This window comes from Pelophylax lessonae (genome assembly GCF_965119305.1).
Source record: "Pelophylax lessonae genome assembly, chromosome: 2".
NCBI classification, from domain to species: domain Eukaryota; kingdom Metazoa; phylum Chordata; class Amphibia; order Anura; family Ranidae; genus Pelophylax; species Pelophylax lessonae.
In genome coordinates this window covers 532648470-532669048 of record NC_138769.1, presented here as the reverse complement: position 1 = coordinate 532669048, position 20579 = coordinate 532648470, and the positions used below count along the sequence as shown (strand labels likewise).

At 35.4% G+C, this 20579-nt stretch overlaps 1 protein-coding gene across 5 annotated transcripts in view; it reads left to right on the top strand.

Annotated features, from left to right (window-relative positions):
- Positions 1 to 9955, top strand: part of PCDH17 (protocadherin 17) — a 294022-nt gene extending 284067 nt beyond the window's left edge. For all 5 annotated transcript variants that reach the window (XM_082248480.1, XM_082248479.1, XM_082248481.1 and 2 more), the window contains one exon: positions 8849 to 9955. In XM_082248480.1, the coding sequence (XP_082104606.1) occupies positions 8849 to 9531 (683 nt within the window). In that variant the 3' untranslated portion in view covers positions 9532 to 9955. The remainder of the gene's footprint in view (positions 1 to 8848) is intronic.
- Positions 9956 to 20579: the final 10624 nt, after the last annotated feature.

Genomic DNA, 20579 nt, shown 5'->3' with positions numbered 1-20579 from the left:
AGAGACACTCTTGTAGTCTCTGTAATGTTTGCCTGTAACAAGATGTACAACAGATGTAAAATACACAAATTAATGCCACTTTGTATTCGTTAATACATTGTTGAATTTTTTTTTAAATGCAAGCATTGTAATTACCTGAATTTGACTTGGCATTAACCTCTTGCAATCCTATATCAGAGCTCAGTTTGAGAGATGGAGAAGTAAATCAATAGGCTGTAGTGCAAAGAACAGGCTGGTAGGTGGAAAGAGCACAGTGGCAAAGACAGGAACTGCTTTTCCTGTCAGACCTGTAAGTGTTACTGAGTAGGAGCAGAGAAAAAAAAATCAGGCCTTCTGTATTGCTAAAAAGGGCTGTGCTGGGTGGCAGAGTTGTGTAAATATCAGAGCTAGATTGACTAATACAATTAATTTGATGAGTTATGCAGCTTCCATATATTTGTTTCATATGTGTATGCAGGTATTTGCCTAGAGTTCAGCTTTAAAAAAGACAAAACCGGGATGTAAAGCGTTACTACATGGCGTTTTCCACAGTGTTACACATACTTAATTAAGCATGTCCAATTGAATAATCACTTGTGTGCAGCTGTAAACCATGGCCATTTACACTGACAAAATCACATCATGGTAAGGTGTTAGCTTATTGCAATCAATAGATGTGACAGCAGATAACATGTCCAATAAATACTTAAAATGAACAAAAAAAAAAAATGAACTAACCGTCTGCAAATATCTACTGTTACTAAGCAGTAATCTACTTGATATACAAATATAGTCACTTAAAATTTAGCTGGAAAGAGAGCTCCAAGATGTACAGTAATTCACTTTGAAAATTGTGACTTCCCCGATATGTGGAAGACAGAATAATATAATGACTTTATCAGTGATACCATCTGGCTAAACCAATTGTTGCTGTAATTTTAGCTCCTGAGAATTACATCCTAGTGCATCATAGCTGAAGTTGCTATATTGTTTACAATCTGTAAAAAGAGATATGGCAAAATGAAGAATAAAAATGTTTTGGAGGAAGTTCACATCCTGTCGTCAAAACCCAATTACACATTTCTTTATTGTTCATGCACATGAAAGGATATTACTGTGACAAACTTTTTTTAAGTGTTACTTTTTTTCGATACAAATACCATCTGTCGCTTTTAGATGTATGCTGATGTTTTACTCTAAGCTACAATAATAAAACGTGTACATGCTTTGTTGCCTTAGCTATACCTTACAGTCTTATGTTGCAATAACACTGGAAAATGAAGAGATGTTTCATGCTTTTATAATTTAAAATTGCCTTTTTTATACTATTGCCTTTTATTCCAAACTGGGCAATATATTTTACAGGTGGAAGTTGTATAGACAGACATTTACTATACTATATGAATATAATATCACAAGCAATACAGGATGGTTTTGCAAGATGCAAAAACTTTGTTTAAAAATGTTTATTATGAGCTCCCATGGGGGCGCCGGGAGGGGGGGGGCAGGGCCCGGGCCAGCCGGCCTTGAGAGTGAGGGATGGGGGGCTATACATAGGTTACAGTTTAAGCCAGTATCCCGCAGTTTACATTTTTTCAGTTTTATATCTACTGTTTTGAAGTTGCTGTATTGTTTCTATATATATAAATATTGAAATATAAAAATGTTTATTATATTGACAATGGAAAATGGGAACTATTGGTATTACTATATAGATTATATATATATATATATATATATATATATATATATATATATATATATATATATATATATATATATATATATATATATATATATATATGTGTGTGTGTGTGTTCTGTACATAATAGTGATCACATCTAATGTTTAGTAAGATCTCTCAGACAACTGCACTCAAAAAGTTAAGATATGCTGTTTTATAGGGAACCTTTAGAAGTATTAGTTGTACCTAAGCAGTTCTCTAAAAAATGTGTATAGTGTGTATATATATATATATATATATATATATATATATACATTATATACTGTACTGGGAGATTCGGTGATGTTACTGTGCTGCTCCCTGTTCTCTTTGCTGAAGTCTCTGACATGAGGAAGCAAAGCCCTGTCTCTACCAAGATGGCTATTTCCACACAGAGACACAGTGCAGAACAAAATACGGAATGTCATTATTAAGAAAAAGATTGGCTGCAGGGAGACCACCAGTACTGGTGACTAGTCCTTTGCCCCCAGCCTGCCTTTTTAGCACAGCTGCCGGAGTTCAGTTTCTCTTTAATTATTTCAAACATAAGCATAACTAGCATGGTTATTCTTCCAGGGATGATATGAGTCAAAACTGGCCCTAACTCTAGGACCATGTGCCTGTTACCAGTTGGTACCGCTGCTTTTCATGTAACTGTACTGGTGAATATGAGGTATTTTATACATATAAAATGTTTATATAATGTTCCCATATAGGTTATATTTGTTGTGATTCTGGGAAGAGAACTTTAAACCTAATAGTGGAGGAATTAAAAAAGTGCATGTCAGTGAGATAACAATAAAGTGTAATAAAAATATTTAACATATTTTATCATCCTATGAAGAAGAAATGGTCAGGAGCAGGAGATGTACGTAGACATAGGACAAGAAGTATTGGTTGTCAAAGAAAACTCACCACATAACTACGGAAGGCTATTTGTGCATTTAGCTCATTAATATACTAAATAGGTTTAAATGGCTTCATTCCATGTATAAAATAGAGGCAGTTGGCCGCTGGGAGTAACATATGGTATTATGGTGAAATGTTGTCACTGGATCCGGAAACTAGGGGAAATCTCGCCAACGGGGCCATGAAGAGAAGTGAAAATTAATTTTAAACCTTAACCTTGTTTATACTATCCAAATCTAAAAATAGGGATTTTGGCTAGAGATACTGAGAGAAATTTACTAAGATTGGAGAAATCAGAATCTGGTGCAGCTGTGCATGGCAATAAGTCAACTTCTTTCTTTCATTTTCAAAGCTTAACTGAACATGCAAAAAACAGGGGGATTGCTTGCATTCACAGCTTCTCCAGATTCTGTCTGCTCCAGTTTTAAACCCCCCCCCCCCCCTCCCAGAGGGGCTAGATATACTGAGATGAATTTACTAAGACTGGAGGAATCTGAATCTGGAGCAGCTGTAAATGGCAACCAGATAACATAGGCTGATTGGTTGCCATGCACAGCTTCTCCAGATTCTATCTGTTCCATTTTTGATAACACACACACTATTTTCTGAAAATGAATCCATGGTATGTAGCTACATTTTGAATTTCTCTATTATAACTAGTTCAGTGAGTGCCCAGTTTAACTGCCAATGTACATTTACACAGGGATCTTTTAACATTTAGTTAGATCTATTTTTTCACCTCATAACTCTGCAGAAATTGTTATCTATACCCATAAATGAAGAAAAAAGCAAAATTCTTTTAGAGATTATAGATATGAAATTATATTACTTGCAAAATGAATTCATGATACGTATGTGTATCCCCTGAGTATTTGATCAAGACCTATATATCCTATGTAATGATGTAGAAAGTAAAATGCTGCTGGCATGAAGACTTATATAACTTAAACAGCCACCAAGGTCATATATGACCGCCAGCCTTTGTAACATTCCTGAGAATGCAGATATAAGTCACAGCAAGTGCTGTTACGTGCACATTGTTCCATGACAAATTTCTTGCCTTCTTTTGGATTCAAATTATAAGAGCTTCTTGAAAATGTCACAGCATGGATTATGTCTTTGTATTGCCATTCAAGATGGAAAAAGAGTGACTTAGTATAATTATGCATTTTATTTTTATTGTGCATTTTTACACATATGCTGCTGTATTGAAAAATCAGTACTTGTAAGCCTATCCATCAAAAGCTGCATAATACAGCCTTGAGTATTTTGTATGTAGTTTAGCCTTCAGTATTAAGTATGTAGTTTAATTTCCTTTAAGACAAAAAAAAAAAAAAAAAAGCATACTTTTATATATTTTTTCTTGCATCTTTTTGGAGTGTGGGGGTTTAAAGGTGACATTATTTGTATAATAAGGTCATGTATAAGACGTCCACCAGTGCCACTCTGTGTCTCCATGCTAATGAAATGTGCCCTCTATAAATTTAGAGTGTGTTCTATTATTTGTGATGGAATAACAAAGTAGACAGGAGGTGTAATATGATTCAGTAATGCTTAACGTGTCATTTTCATTTTCAAGTTTTGCTGCCATCTGTGACCTAGTGATAACCTGCACGCTTGTTATGCATAAATCCCATTATACTTGCATAGTTTAGTGTTCCCATGGAGTTACTATACAACAGTGATTTTCTTTAGAATGTTACTCATCAAGGAACATACAAATGAGCATAAAAAAAAGAGAAAACATTTGATGTAACCCATCGTTGTAGCTGGAGTGTTTGTCATCAAGCTAAATTAAAAACCTCAACTGAATCAAGCAGTTATAAAAAGCAGAACATGCATATCATTATTTTCTATTTTCTCCTTGAATAAGAAAATTAAAGCACAATTTCTATGCTTCTTCATTTGGTTTATTTTTTTTGCTTCCAAATACCAAATACAGTAGTTATGTATATTATTTTTTCCACACATTTTCTCTATATTTTATATTGCGGACAATTTGTAAGACCTAATCCATCTAGAATGTTCTAGGTCTGATTCTAGACAAATGTTTCTTTGTTAGAAATGGGCTGCCTTGATCTTTAAAGTTCCAAAAAAGCCTAAACACAAACAGACCACACAGATTGAGGCCAATATATCTATGCTCAAATCTGTGTTTCATCCTACCCAGTCTAATGCATTAAAGGGCTTTAAGGCAAAATGTGCATTAGGCAGTGTGTAACTATATGGAGAATGCATAGAGTCAGTTACTACTTGTCCTTTAAAGTATAACTAAAAGCAAAACCTTTTTTAAAGTTTTGAATAGAGTGGAGCGGGTGTAGAGCACCTGTCAGTATTTATTGCTGTCTATGCCTCCCCCCCCCCCCCACATTTTGGGTTGTCTCCAGAAAAGTAATAGAGGGGAAATCTTCCAGTGGAGATTCTAGGTCTGGTAACCTGAAGGTCCCTAAAGAATGTCCTTATTTTCTCAGATTTACCCTCACTTCCTGTTTGGCTATGGAACAGGAAGGGAAATTTCCACAATGGGACACAGATGATAAATAAAAACTAACAGGTGTTAAAACCCTTCCTTGCTCTATCCAAAATGAAAAAAAAAAGTTTTGCGTAAACCATATCCTTCCTTTCTTTTTTTTCCTTCTCTTATTTGCAGTTTAAGTCTCTAATAGTATTAAGAAGACTGAAAATGGTAACTTTTTACTACGATGCAATAGGTATGCATCTTAAGTACTAATGTAGGAGTTTATTTTGAATGAGATATGTCAATGTTACAGGAGCAAAACAATAATCCTGTGCTGACCCTAAACCTATAGACCCGTACTAAATCACCAACCCAAAGCAGCTGTGTAAATTATAAAGATAATTAAATACGTTTAAATCTAAAAAATCTAAATTTGAGCGCAAAAAAATAATTAACTTATTACCAAAACAACAATACATAATAAAAGTGTTCTAGCTCTATCTATCTATCTATCTATCTATCTATCTATCTATCTATCTATCTATCTATCTATCTATCTATCTATCTATCTATCTATCTATCTATCTATCTATCTATCTATCTATCTATCTATCTATCTATCTATCTATCTATCTATCTATCTATCTATCTATCTATCTATCTATCTATCTATCTATCTATCTATGTCTCCATCCATCTTCTCAGAGTTTAATGTGGACCCTATAGTCTTATAAGGTGGCCTTTAATGACATATGTCAATCCTCCATTCATTCCCCATATATGTTATTTCAAAAAATGTAATTAAATAAAAAAAAAATAATAATAATTGTGCAACACATCTCTATCAAAACATGTCTAAAAATTGCACTCCACAATAGGTTGTGCTATTTCCTGGTACCAACAGAAGAGGATTCTTATATGCAAAGATATCCACACTGCTTTCTACTTCTGGGTGTGTGGGTGTTTGAGTGTGTGCCGTCCAATGTGTTTTGTTATCACAATGTCGCCAGGAGCAGTAAGCTCCCTGTGACATTTCATGCACTATATACAGTATATCCACACTGCAGTCATCAACTAGACTATAGTATCAACACTAAAATACACCAAACAATGACCATACTGCTTCTGACAGTATTGCACAAAGGGTACTAACATGTTATTCACAGTTCACATGAATATTCTATAAAAATCAGAAATCCACTAGATATTCAACAACCCTGAACCATCCATAGATATTCTAAAAAATCTGATAAACAAACAGTTTAAATTGTCTAATAGATCACCACGGGGGATTTCTTAGGAGTGGATCACTATTTGGATGCAGGGATCACCATCTGATTTTTTGGAACTGTCTAAGTGTATGGAGACACTGGCTGCATTACTTTCACTGTGGATATTTGGAATGCTGTTTTCTCTTTGTTCTTTTCTTCTTCCACTGAACCACTTTTTATTGGTTCCGATGAACTATGAACAGTGTGTGTGTATATATATATATATATATATATATATATATATATATATATATATATATAGGGTTGGAGGAGAAAAACATTTTTCAGGATCCTCTGTGCATACATATTGCCAGAGAAATGATTTGCACAAGATCTATTGGTGGGGATTTGCCCCAGCCGCTAGTATGCAACCAAAGTTTGTAGCTTGGACATTTGTATTGGAGGCTTCTTGTTTCTTATAGAAATCTTTTTTTTAATGACGTATTCCCTTTAATGTACTCAAAGGATTTGTTTTCAAGCAAGACTTTTACTTGCCATTTGCTAATCTCAATGTGAATAGTCCTAATTGGAAGCCTGGACAGCTCACAGTAGCGTGCCTCTTCAATGATTTAGGTGTTTCACCTTTCAGTAAATGTAAAATAGATTCGGACACGGGTTTTCAAATGATAGTATAATGAGTCTTTTTGATTTATAGCTATATCTACTTGGTTTAGAACACCAGCACAATTAGATGGAAAGTCTCCTTTAGTGCTATTGATAGGGAGCAACAAAACAGGTCATGTTCCAATTAATAATGTGACACTGGGTGTGGTTGGTGACAGCTTCACAGTTGCTCCGTGCTTTATTACCACTGGAAGGGAATAAAGTATCAGAGAGCTTATGTGGGAATGATTACTGTGTATACATAATAAAGTGAATTTAAGATGTTACCTAAGTATCTGAACAAAAGCTAGCTGCTGCAATATATTTCTTTGTGATGGAGGGGGCTTATTGTGTTCAAAGTAATTTTAAATATAAAGACAGATTGTGGTGCAGAAAAAAGGATCAAGTATTTACTAATAGCTCAAGACGGATCATAATGCTCATTTATTTTTATTCAAATACATTATAATTTGTTCTGCAGTACACTTTGGTGATATATACAGTATATTGAGGCCTGAATGGTATAAAGCCTTTGCTACAGCAGTGCTTTTAGGTAACTATTTAACTGTCTTATAGGGGTATACTGTTTATCCACTTGTAAAAATGGAAAATCAACCATGGTTTTATTTAGTAATATATAAAACCTAAACCACTTGAGTACCTGGGCCTTTTTTTCTCATAACACCCTTGAGTCCCAGAGCATTTTTGCTGTTTCAGCGATGTCTCTATTCCGCACATATCATTTCGCTTTTGTAGTCTACCATAACAAATCATGCATCATTTTTCTTGGGATAGATAGGGTTTGATAGTAGATCTGCATACATATATTTTCATTTTCTAGGTTTTTTTTTCTTTTTGACACTACATCGGGATGCACACAAGAAAAGTATAATCTGTGTGCATAAATTAACATAACATTTAGATAAGATTAAGCCAGGTTGGCGAGGACACAGATTAATACAATGGCATTATAGACTCAAGTTGTGGATAACATATTTTGTTTATTTCTTTCTTTCTTTTTAACTTTTTTTCTTTATGGGGAATCTAGATCTGGTCAGGGGAGACCAGCTGTGCAGGAACAGATCACTATAGGAATGATCTGCTGCTGCGTATAGATGCATCTAAAGGCTGCTTCATTTCTGCATGGGCCTCTGTGCTATGAAGTTACTTCAATGGTAAACACAAGTCAGAAGCATTATTCTTACAGTAATTTGGTACAAGAAATCCTACGGAGCATTGTGTAGCAAAATCAGAAGCTCAGAAACGAATCATTTCAGCTCCTTGGCTTAGTGCTGAATGCCACCAACTCCAGCCTACATGCCACTCAGTCCCTTGATGTTATTTGAAATGGTGCTGGGACAAATAGCCACTGTCCCTGTGCCATTTTAAAACAGCACTTGGAACTAAGGTGGTTAACAATTTTTTTTGTTTTTGTTTACAGAAGTCAGAGCAATTTGTGTGTAGATCACTGTATGACTTTTATCTAGCTTTATTCAGTCAGTATAGTAGAGTAAACGGAGTATAAATGACCAACCAGCTTTGGCCTTATTACTGCATTTCAATATGTCTGGCTAATATTATTCTATTATGTGCCCTCTGCCAGGGACCTTCCTTGAGTGCTGCTTTCAGGTTTAATTAAATTATGTCTCAGTTTATTATGTCAATGTTGCCTGCCTCACAAATTTTTCCTCAAACTCTATTAACAGTTTATGAAAGTAGCACTATTGCAACATTCATTAACTTTTTCACAACACCATCCGCAATATTCATGTTTGGAAATCTCTTGAACCTACCTCTGATTTTCTATATCTTTATCTTATTTTTAAAGTTAAATAGACTTTGATTTTGCTTTGTTTACATCTTGTGTGCATTGAAATGAAAAAAACATATGCTTTTGTTTTTCAGAGCAAGAGGAGTGTGTTAACTGTACAGATGAATGCAGAGTCCTGGGTCATTCTGACAGATGTTGGATGCCGCAATTTCCTACAGCAAACCAGGTTGAAAATGCTGATTATCGCACAAATCTCTTTGTTCCAACTGTGGAAGCTCACGTTGAGACTGAGACTTATGAAACTGTGAATCCCACTGGAAAAAAGACATTTTGTACATTTGGGAAAGACAAACGAGAGCACACCATTCTCATTGCCAATGTAAAACCATATTTAAAAGCCAAGCGTGCCCTGAGTCCTCTGCTACAAGAGGTTCCCTCTGCATCTAGCAGTCCAACCAAGACATGCATTGAGCCTTGTGCCTCAACTAAGGGACCATTGAATGGCTGTGAAATAAAATCAGGAGTCTTGGCAGAAACAACCAGTCAATATCTGTCCTCTGATAATCAGTACATATCGCCTAGTAAACAGACAAAGGACCCTCAATATATTGCATCAGACCCAATGGCTCGTGTATTTGCTGATGTGCACTCCAGAGTGAGCCGAGACTCAAGTGAAATGGACGCTGTCTTGGAGCACCTGGAGCATTCAAATCGCGATTTGGGCCGAGAGTCCGTGGATGCTGAAGAAGTTGTGAGAGAAATTGATAAGCTCTTACAAGACTGTCGAGGCAGTGAACCTGTGGCTGTTAGAAAGTGAAATGGACAGAGAGGCTATTATGTTTGCCTTTTTTGAAGTTACATACAGTTTTCCCTTGGTACAGCACATTTTCAGGGGAGATGATGGACAGATGCTGCTTTGTGGCTAAAAGTGAACTTTTAAAGTGCCCCCAAATTCTTGTCACTGTCTTTTTTTTTCTGTTACTCAGATTACACTGGCTTTATTTTGACAAAAAAATACTTTTGGACAAAGTCAAGAATAAATATGTTGTGGTGAAATTTGACAATCTGTTGTAAAAGGGAACAGAACTGGAACTACTTGCGAAGTTGTGCAACTTCCCAACTGTATTTGGTGTGACTTTTCATTTGCCGAGGAAAAGAACCCATTAATTAACAGGGTTAACTAATATATGTGTGGATTTTAAATGAACATCACTAGCTTCTAATTAAAGTCCTAACTAATTTTTGCTGTAGTCTTAGCTGCACAAAACATCAACACCCATTTGTGGTTAACATTTCTATATAAATTATCAACATTCCAAAAACATTTCAAGTACAACCTGTCAGTGTCATGTAGTACATTTTCATGCCACACATAGTAATATATATAAAAAAAAAATTATATAGTCGACTTACTGTGTCCTGCACTTGCATACGCTAATTCACTTTATGTACGATGAAAAGTGTTGATTAGAATTTTAGTGTCCTACAAAAAATATACACAGTTATTTACATAGAAATAATTATGTTTTTCAACTGCTAAAAATGGTTCTTAAAAAAAAAAAAAGAAAAGAAAATTGCCATCTAAAAGTAAAGTTAACCAATAGAATGGAAATATTTTTTTAAATTAATTTGTGGACACTAAAATTTGCTCAGGAAAGTAAAATGTCCCATTCATTAAAAAAACAAATATCACATGACCATTTAAATGTGCAAATGTAAGAAAATTTAAATGTGTTTACATCAAAATGACATATTTTTATGATTTATTTGCAATTTTAGTGCATATGAGCCAAATTGTTGCGTGTATAAGAGCTATATTGTGTATTTTATTAAATTAATATATAGTTGTGTTGCAAAAAGAAAAAAAAATTGGGCTTATATTGTAAATGGCAAGTGTTGCCTCAGTAGCTGTCGAACTCTATGAGTTTTTGTTTTCCTGTTTCCTTTTCCCTCTGTGGATTATGGGAAGCAGTGCCTCAGAGCTACAACTCTTGTTATATGTATGGTCTTAAAACAGTAGTACATAATCTGTTCAAAATGTGTTTAAGAAGACTGTTGGAGCAAAGTTAGCAAGAAACAAATGTATTCTTTAAACATGTCATTGTGAAAGTTTACATTAAAAGTTGAACTGTGGCCAGGCATGGACATTCAAAAATTTACATATTCTTTACAAGCCACAAATTAGCATTAAAACCATACCATTATCAACTTCTGGATCTGCAGACAATGTACAGTATTTCATCCTCTTTACTGAGCAGAAAGTATTTTGATGGCCTTATTACTTTTACTGAAGTTATCCTTTAAAGGGTAACTCCACTTTCATGGGGGGAAAAAAATCAGCAAATAAAGAAAAAACAATATAGCGTATACAATTGCAACACAAATCATATTGTAATTGAATGTTATTAAAAATGACCTTTCCTTTTCAATCTGCAGCTGATGTAATTTTCTGAAAATGCAATGCAATATGGCTACCTGGAGTTGTTCTGTAGACAGAATGTGTACTGACCACACCCCAGAAACATAATTTCCTGCTTGTGTGATTGGCTCACCAATTTCCCCAGAAGTCTGCCTAAGATACAAGTCAGATTTCAGGCATCCCCTGCAACCACCATTTTTGGTGAGATACTCCCAATAGGAACAGGTCTAAAGAGATGCAGGCCCAGCAGCTTTCCTCATTAGAGCCCTGCAGCTGCCACAGCTGATAGATAATTATGAAACCACTCCTATTTTACCCACTCAGTACAGAGGAACAAACAATGATTTCTTCAGAATAACAAAAGGTAGGAATCTGCAACAAAGTTTGGTAAAAATCCCTGCAATGTACAGAGATCACCCAGAGGGGAATATTTTTTTTTTCTCATCAAAAGTGGAGTTACACTTTAAGTAAACACCCCACCCCTTTACGTTTATCCTTCCTGGTAAAATAATAATTTTCCTCCCTGATTCTGTAATCTTAACTGCGTATATTTGTTTGACACCATACAGTCTTTGCATGGAAAAGTCCTGGAAAGGTCCTCTACCTTTTCTTCTTGTTCCTTAAGTTCATTTCAGCAGCTTTGCTCACCTACCTCACCCCTTCTATCAGTGACAGCCTGCAAACCTTGTTACTATTGAATTTTAGCTTGAATTGCTCCACAGTGCCTGCATCTATAGAGGTCATTGATGGTTTTAAATCCTATTTATTGCTTGTTAAGAAACCATTAATATTGAATGTCCTTAGCCTGGCCACATGTTCACTTTAAGCCCATGATAGGAAACCAAATAAGGAAACCATTATATATAAAGCCTTAGTAACACTTTTCCCTCCAAAACTGGCACCAATTAAAATCATATAGCACCAATTTTGAATCATATTAAAAAAACAATAAAGGCTTATTTAATAAAGTGTCTTTAATGTGGATTTCCTACATAGGGGTTCTTAAACAAACATTCTTTTTGTAGAAATTAAAAAGTATAATTTGGGACACAGGTGGACCAAGACATTGGAAGTCCTAATGTCAAAGATTACAAGTGTGCCAGGTGCATCACCTGCTCCACTAATAGTTTAAGCATTAACCTTAACATATTTAGCAAAAAAACAAATAAAAAAAAGAAGTATGTTTAGCTTTGCACAAGATTTGCACCAAAGACACATCTTAAATAAGCCACAAAATTTCATGTTTACTAAGTAGTGCATATTCCAAAAGGCAACTTCAGGATGAATTTGTCATTAAGCTCATTTTGGCATTGTAAGCTGTCTTATGGAAAGGCCTTCCTTAGCAAATATGTGCCATAATGATTTAGTATGATAATTCTAAGATTTATTTATAAGCAAAATATATGTAAAAACATATTCTTGTGACATTTCTAAAGATATAATTTTAAAAATTGCATGTTTATTTGTCTTTTTAATACATCTTTATAAAATAAAAAAAAAAACAGGCATAAAAATACAGATTTTTATACACACAGTATGATATGCACAGACATGTCGAGCTGATCAAACATTATTATCTTGTGTATGGATTGTTTACAAAAAATGAATCCTTACATCGCAGCAGGCAAAGGGGAAGTACTATATATTGTGATGAAAACTTACCATTGGCAGATTTACTAAAGGAATACTTTTGGTGCTAATCCGCTTTACCAGTGTTCTTTGCAAATAGGCAATTAGGTTTTAGAGAATAGTTGTTTTTTTTTAAACTTTTCCCTAATCCTATTGGGTCTTTCAACATACATAGGTATGCACTGCTAGTGTAAGTATTAGAACATGTGAGTGTGATCATTGCTCATTCTGGGCAGGGAGGTAGAGCTGTTTAAATCATATATGCAGTGCACCATTCTGTATTTACAAGCAGAATTCAAGGGATTTTGAAAGAAAAAAAAGGAAAAGCTGTGTTCAGTTTCCTTCAAAACTACTAAACTTTACCTTATATGATTAAATACAGTTAATTTTTTAACTGCATTGCACTACACTTGTAGAGTACTTAATACAGCCCACAGCAGAGTTTCCTGGGTACATTTTAAATCGCCAGTGGATGAAAGCCCATACTCCTTTAGTAAATCACCTCCTCATATACGCATCTGAATTGATTTGTAGCGTAATTTCCATAGTTCTGTGTCAATTCATTTCTTTGTACTAATTAAATGTCAGTACATGTCTTTGTGGATATGTGGTTAAGAATACCATGTCTTTTAATTCTCCCAGGAAATGTCTTGTGACGGTGCTTCATTGTCAATTGCCTACTGGCTACATTGCATTGTTAATTGTATCTCATTATCATGGTACGACATGTACCACAAACAACTGACTGTACAAATGCTGCATTGCTCTACATATTTTGGACAATTTATGTACCTAAATGTATTGTCTGTGTGTTCTGCGATGTCCCTATCCATTGGGAGGGCCAGGCTTGATTTGCTTGATAGCTGAAATTCCACAGTAAAATCCAATTTGTTTCTGGCATCTATAGAATTATTTTTAATAGAAAAAGGAAGATTAATGTGATGGGAATAGTTCTAATATGCTTATATCCCACAGTTTAAACACACAGCTGTGATTCTGCTGGGTTTTATAGGCAACTCGAAAACAATTTGAAAGATTTACCAAAATAATAGAGGCTGTTCAGTTAGCATGTTGTGTGTTCACAAAGTTTAGTAAATAAGGTGAGCTGCATTCACTTTAAATACCATATCATGTGCCAGAGAAATTAACAATTTCTTGATTGGATGATTGAAGTGAACACAGCTTCATCTTAACCTCTAAGCTAAATGAATATTTACTTTGTGATGTGAAAATACACTTTGCAAAGTATGGTCTTTACTTGTTTATTAAATCAACCCAGTTCCCTCCAACACAGACAGAAATAAAGACAAAGAAGATTCTGCCATGTTTACAACTCATTTTTAAATTTCCTAACCTTGTATATATGTTTTATTTTATTGAAAACTAAAATGTTATGGTCATTTGGAAACCGTTTGTGGTTTGCTTCTGTTGGGTATAACACTGCTTTACTTGGCTATGGCAAAAGGAGTCAAATCATTCCAATAACATAAGCAATCCATTAAAAAAGTTCAAATAAGAGCAAATTGTTTATTTTTTTGTTTTATTTATTTTTTTGTTTTTTTTACAGTTAACTATTTCAGTTTGATAATATTGCCATAATTTCTTCAGTAACTTTAAAGTGGAACTAAACCCATCGATTTAACAGTTTTAAAAAGCAGTTGCATTCCCGGCATAGGCCATAAATGTAACTGTCACATCTGTTGTACTCTCAACCAAACTGTCATACCATCAATAGGCTGGTGTCATAGCTGATCACATGTGCAGCATCTTGGCAATTGAAGATCAAACATTAGCCAAGGTGTCAGGTTCCTTGTCTAAAAATGAAAAGAGGGTTTTAGTTCTACTTTAAGCTTAATGACCCACAGTATTAGGTCATTCACATAATACTAGTTTTGTTGCGTTTGTTCACAGAGTTGACCGTGCAAAATTCCATCATAAACAAGAATTTTTTAATTGAGTGGATTAAGAAATCTAAGGGCTGTCTCATACATTCCAGTATTTGCAAACGTCACAGCTGACTCTGAGGTATTGAAACTATTCTTTAATTTAAGATTTTTCACATTTTTTGACAGAAAAAAAAAACTGTCACGCTATTGCACATAGTTGGAAAAAATAATAATGACAGGAAATTCCACAGCAATCAGGGGCAGAACAAGCTTATCCTTTTCCATCCATCATTTTTGTTAGGCATCCACCCATGTATAACTACCCTAGTACATAAGGCTAATTACACCCTTGAGTTAAGACAATACTATTACCTTCTAATCCAAAGCTTCTGTCCAACCGAAGGGACAACTTAGGCATTGTGTTTTGCTAGAGAGACAGCTTATCCTAAATGTATATATACACATGAACCGAAAAAACAGAAGAGCTGAACACCCGTGTACAAAATATGTTTTGGCTTAAATGTCTTAACCTGCACAAGCGCAAGGCACTATATTGAGCATGGGCTGCAATATTTCTATTATGGTGACTGCAAACAAATGTCTTTAGTGGCATATTTTCTTTCCAATGAACATAAGACCTCTGGAAGTTCAGTGTCTACATAATAGGCAAATATAATCTACAATTGTTCACCAGTGGATCACCAATTAAAGAATGTGGTTTCTGTCCATGAAAGTCTAGAAATCCTTCTGTATGCATAAATCACCTACTAAGGTAAAATAAAAAAAATTAAGCTGTTGCTTAAAAAATAAAAAATTCACCTTAGCACCTAGATTCTAAGGTGTCCCGGAGATACAGTATGTGTGATTTCACTATGCATCACTGTTGCTTCCTGGAATACCTGGGTTCTTGAAATCCCAAGAAAATTCACTTCAGCCCATTGTAGTTGCATATTCTCGCAGACTTTTGAGCACCCAGCTTTCCCAGGAGGCAGAGTTGAGGCATGATGATGTCACCTGCATCTTCGAAAGACATTGGAAGCCAGGCATGAATTAAGTTGTTTTTTTTTTGCAGCAGCAGCAACTTTATTTTTAAATCACCTTTGCAGGTGATTTAACTTTGAGGGTAGGGGCTTTTGAGAGAGTGGACCTGCCTACTTAAAAAAATAAAGGCCTCCTTTAAACTTTTTGGTGTTAAAAAAAAAAAGTTTATTTTCTTGTTGGGTTTAATTTTGAAAGATTTTTAGTTATAATACCTCATCAAATCTAAATTTACAGAAAAAAAAAAAAAAACATTTGTTATATATTGTTTAAATCACAAGGGTAATACACTTCTTTTAATTACTTTGTACACAATAATGCTTGAAACATATATTTACTGTAAGACGCAAAATTCAATTTTAATGATTTGTTTTTTTAATTAGCTTTGCAGTGATCATAGTTCTACATATTTCTAAGAATGCTTAAACATATGCTTACCCCACCCCAGTGCATTTGTTTTCTGTAATAAAAGAGTTATTGTAAAATACTGCAATTAATTACAGACAGTCATCACATGAGTGGGTGGTGATAGGCACATAGCTGGCAATTTTTTAAACAATTTCTCTCAACCAAGGTTCCATGGAATCCAGGAATGCCTCCTGTGGGGTTCCCTAAACCGTGGTAAATTGATCTCCCACCTACACAAACTACTAATGCTTGCGGCAGTTTTCCACTGTCCACCAAAGTAAAGGGTCACTTCTTTACGGACCACTAATGATAGTGTATAGTATAGTTCATATTCCTATCGCACTCCTTCCTGGTTTATAGGCTCCTGTGTACTGGGTGCTGAAGCAATCACCAGTTGGCAACTGGATCAGTTACAAGTAGATACATATTTGCCAGCACACCAAGGATCTTGCAAAAGCAGTCCAAAAACTTTATTCCAGATAAGATCACATCAGAAAAAAATGCCTGACGAAGGGGTCCTGTGCGGCTCCGAAACGTTGCACTATTTTTTTCTGATGTGATCTTATCTGGAATAAAGTTTTTGGACTGCTTTTTCAAGATCCTTGGTGTGCTGGCGAATATGTATCTACCACTAATGATAGTGCACTCCACAACTATCATTGTCTTTCTTTTCTGATATTGTTACACATTTTAGGATGATTAGTAAAAATCCAACCGGTGACTGTTAAAGAGGTTTTAAACCCAAAGAATGATGTGGTGGCTTCATCGGTTTTCTTTTTTTTTTTTAGGCTTTTTCCCCTCTGTTTTTCCCAGGTGATCTGGCCAATAACGCACCTCTTGTATTATACAGAAACCACTCTGGATGAATGAGAATAGGTGAAAAATCTGGACAGCAACATTGTCAGTCTGGGGGAGGGGAGTGTTAGATATATTAGCAGATGTTATTATTATTATTATTATTATACAGGATTTATATAGCGCCAACAGTTTACGCAGCACTTTACAATAAAAAGGTGGACTGCACAATTTACAATACAGTTCAATACAAAAGGAATAGGAGGGCCCTGCTTACAATCTAAATGGAGGGGCTGCAGGGTATGATCTGATAGGGGACTCAAGTACAGATCTTAGGTGGAGGTGGGGTAGGCTTCCCTGAATAAGTGTGCTTTCAAGGATCACCTAAAGGCGGACAGGGTAGGAGCTGACCGGACATACTGGGGTTGGGAGTTCCAGAGGATGGGAGAGGCTCTGGAGAAGTCCTGAATTCAAGATATATATGCTGTAACAAACTGAAGCTGAACTGCAGCTAATACTTTATAATCAGTTACAACAAAGTTTCCTTTTGTTTTTTCATTTTGAGATGAAGGTTTTATGTAAATAAATACAAGCTGATCACTTTAAGCACCCCTGCCAGGGTTAAATGGTCTTTCTCATCCCTATAAACTGCAAGAGAGCTATGCTCTTGCAAACAGACTTACTGGTTAGATCACCAAATAGAAGAAGGAAAGCCTAAGGAAAATATGCAGCCATCATATCTGAGAATTGGTAAGCTGCAATATGTTTGGCGTAGTAAGTGTTGGCATTTAGGTTTAATACTGCTTTAAATATACAGTATATCTGTCCTGAGTGTCAAGCACTCTAGGTACACCACATTCTTTTTTTTTTTTTATTTAAACCTTTCTACTTATTAATTATGCTATTGTACAGGGAACTAAAGGTTTATTTATATTTGCTTGGGGTTTTACAAGACCTGAAAATTATTTGATGGGTTCCTCTGGGATAAAACCATTAAGAAAGGCTGCTATTCCAGCTATTCAGAATGTTTGTATGTATAAATGCAACTCTGTTCAAGTTGTTTTTTTTTTTTTTTTTTACTTTTAGATTTGGACTGGACAAGTAAGAGTTAGAATGCTAGTAAGGTTTTTGTTGCTGTGCAAACCTCCTTTGGGATGATTTCCCCTCAACTGTTGTCACCAGGACAGATCGGGAAACCTATCTAGTGAGGAAAGAGGGTTAATAGAAGGATTAGGACACTCAACACATTTTCTTTTTAAGTCACCTGCACAGGTAGTGTGGGTGGGAGGGCATTTCTCCAATGGAAAGTCACCTTATCTGTAATAAAAACTTAAGAAAATTACTGGGATTTCATTTTTTTTTATGTTTTTGTTTTTCTTGAATCTCTAGCTGGGTTCTTAAAGTGCTCAAAAGTTTGCTGGCTTTGGTTTCAAAACTTACACTACACAAATCATATACATATGTCCAATGTTATCGTTTTATTTAACTGTTGCCACAGATATCAATATTATTGATTTCAATTCTCTAGGAATTCAAGAAACTAAGATACTGGAGGTGACCCTAACAACAAATCAGAGTGTAAAATGTGCTTGAATATTCAAACTTGCAGCAACAAGAATCAAAAGTATCACTGCATTTCTCTAAGACACTTTGTAAAAAAATAATGATGGTGGTCCACACAATTTTCCCTAGTAAATGTACATTTACTATAATGCTGATCTTATGGGAGACCACCCAACTAAAAACAAGACATATCATGGTTATTGAGAACAAAACTGCTGAGAACAAAAAGCTGAAGAAGTGGACACCATAAAAACCTGTGTACTTTGCAGGACATTACCATATCATGCTATAGTAAATGTCAACGTGTGTATGATTGTTGGGACCTGGAAATCTTTGTTCTGTAACATTTCTTACAAAATTAAAATAATTGAATCTTGTATATGTTTATCTGTCTTTTCTATAAACACTTAATAGCTGATCACACAATGATTTGAAGTTCACATCCTAATCCACGGTTAAAAATATGTCCCCTAAAATGTTCTGATCATTAAGGAATAAAAATGGCATTTAGACATTATTGATTGTTTTCCAAGCAGAATAGATAACTCAACTGGATAAAGAGAATGTCAACAATATCAGCATGCATTTAACATACCATAGTTACAGTTCTGCAAAAATAAGCAAGGATTTTATTTTTTTTTTTAGATCCAAGCAGAATTATATATTCATCAATCTGGTGAATTAAACAAATTGGTTCTGAAATTACATTTGGAGCATACAAAGCTGGGGCCCTTGCTTTAATTAGTAGCTGTTTTTAGTGGTGTTTGGGACATCTTGTCTTGGTATCTTTGCTAGTAGCAAACATCCTACAAAGGGACTGTAGATATTGTGAATGCGAACATGAACACTGAATCTATGAACACTAAATCTCCTTATGCTTAGGGCCCATTCACACCTATTCATGTTTGTTGCAGGAACGTGTACGTGTAAATGGGCCCTCATACATTCCCTTTAACCACTTTAAGACTGGAAGGATTTGCCCCCTTAATGACCAGGCCCTATTTTGGGATTTGGCACTGCGTTACTTTAACGGACAATTGTGCGGTTGTGCGACACTATACCCAAATAAAATTGACGTCCTTTTTTCCCCACAAATAGAGCTTTCTTTTGGTGGTATTTGATCACCTTTGCGATTTTATTTTTTGCGCTATAAACAAAAGAAGAGTGACAATTTAAAAAAAAAACAATATTTTTCACATTCGGCTATATAACATTCCCAAAAAAAAAATGTACAATTTTTTTTTAACATTTTAGGCCAATTTGTTTTCTGCTACATATTTTTGGTAACAAAATATCACAATAACTGTATTTTGATTGGTCTACTAACTACGGGAAAGATTTATGTCATTTTTATTGCTTTTTTTTTACTAGTAATAGCGGCGATCTGTGATTTTTTGCAGGACTGCGACATTGCGGCGGACAGATCAGACCCCTAACTGACATTTTTGACACTTTTGGGGGTACCAGTGACATTACTACAGTAATCAGTGCTAAAAATATGCACTGTTACTGTAATAATGACACTGGCAGGGATTGGGTTAACCCTGTGGGTAATCAAGGGGTTAAATGTGAGCCTAGGGGAGTGATTCTAACTGGGGGGGCGTGGCTTCTGAAATGACCATAGAGACATGTGATCCTATATAGAAGGATCAGATGGGCTCTATGACCATTCCAGGGAGAAGAACAGTCGGCTGTGTTTACAACAGCCAACCATCCTTCTCTCTCAGTGGGGAGTGATTGCGGGTGTCAGACGGCAATCGGAGATGCCTGATACGTGCATCGGCTTCCCCGCTGATGATCGGGGAGGGGAGCACGCCGCCGGTTAGCTGCCACCAAGCGAGCAACGTATCCATACGTTGTTTTGCCTGTACGCGCCACCCTGCCGCCGTATATATATATATATAGTAAATGGTCGGCAAGTGGTTAACAACACACTAAACTGCAGTGTATTATTGTGAACCAGCCAACTTAAAATGTATGTGCCTTACTTTAGGAAAGGGACAATGTAAAAAAGAGAAACATCAAGAAACCTAAAGTGGTCCTAAAGCCTTAAGATGTTTTACCACATGGGCTTGTTCACACATGTGCCAATGTCATGTGTTTAGGTGACAATTTTTCAGGATTTTT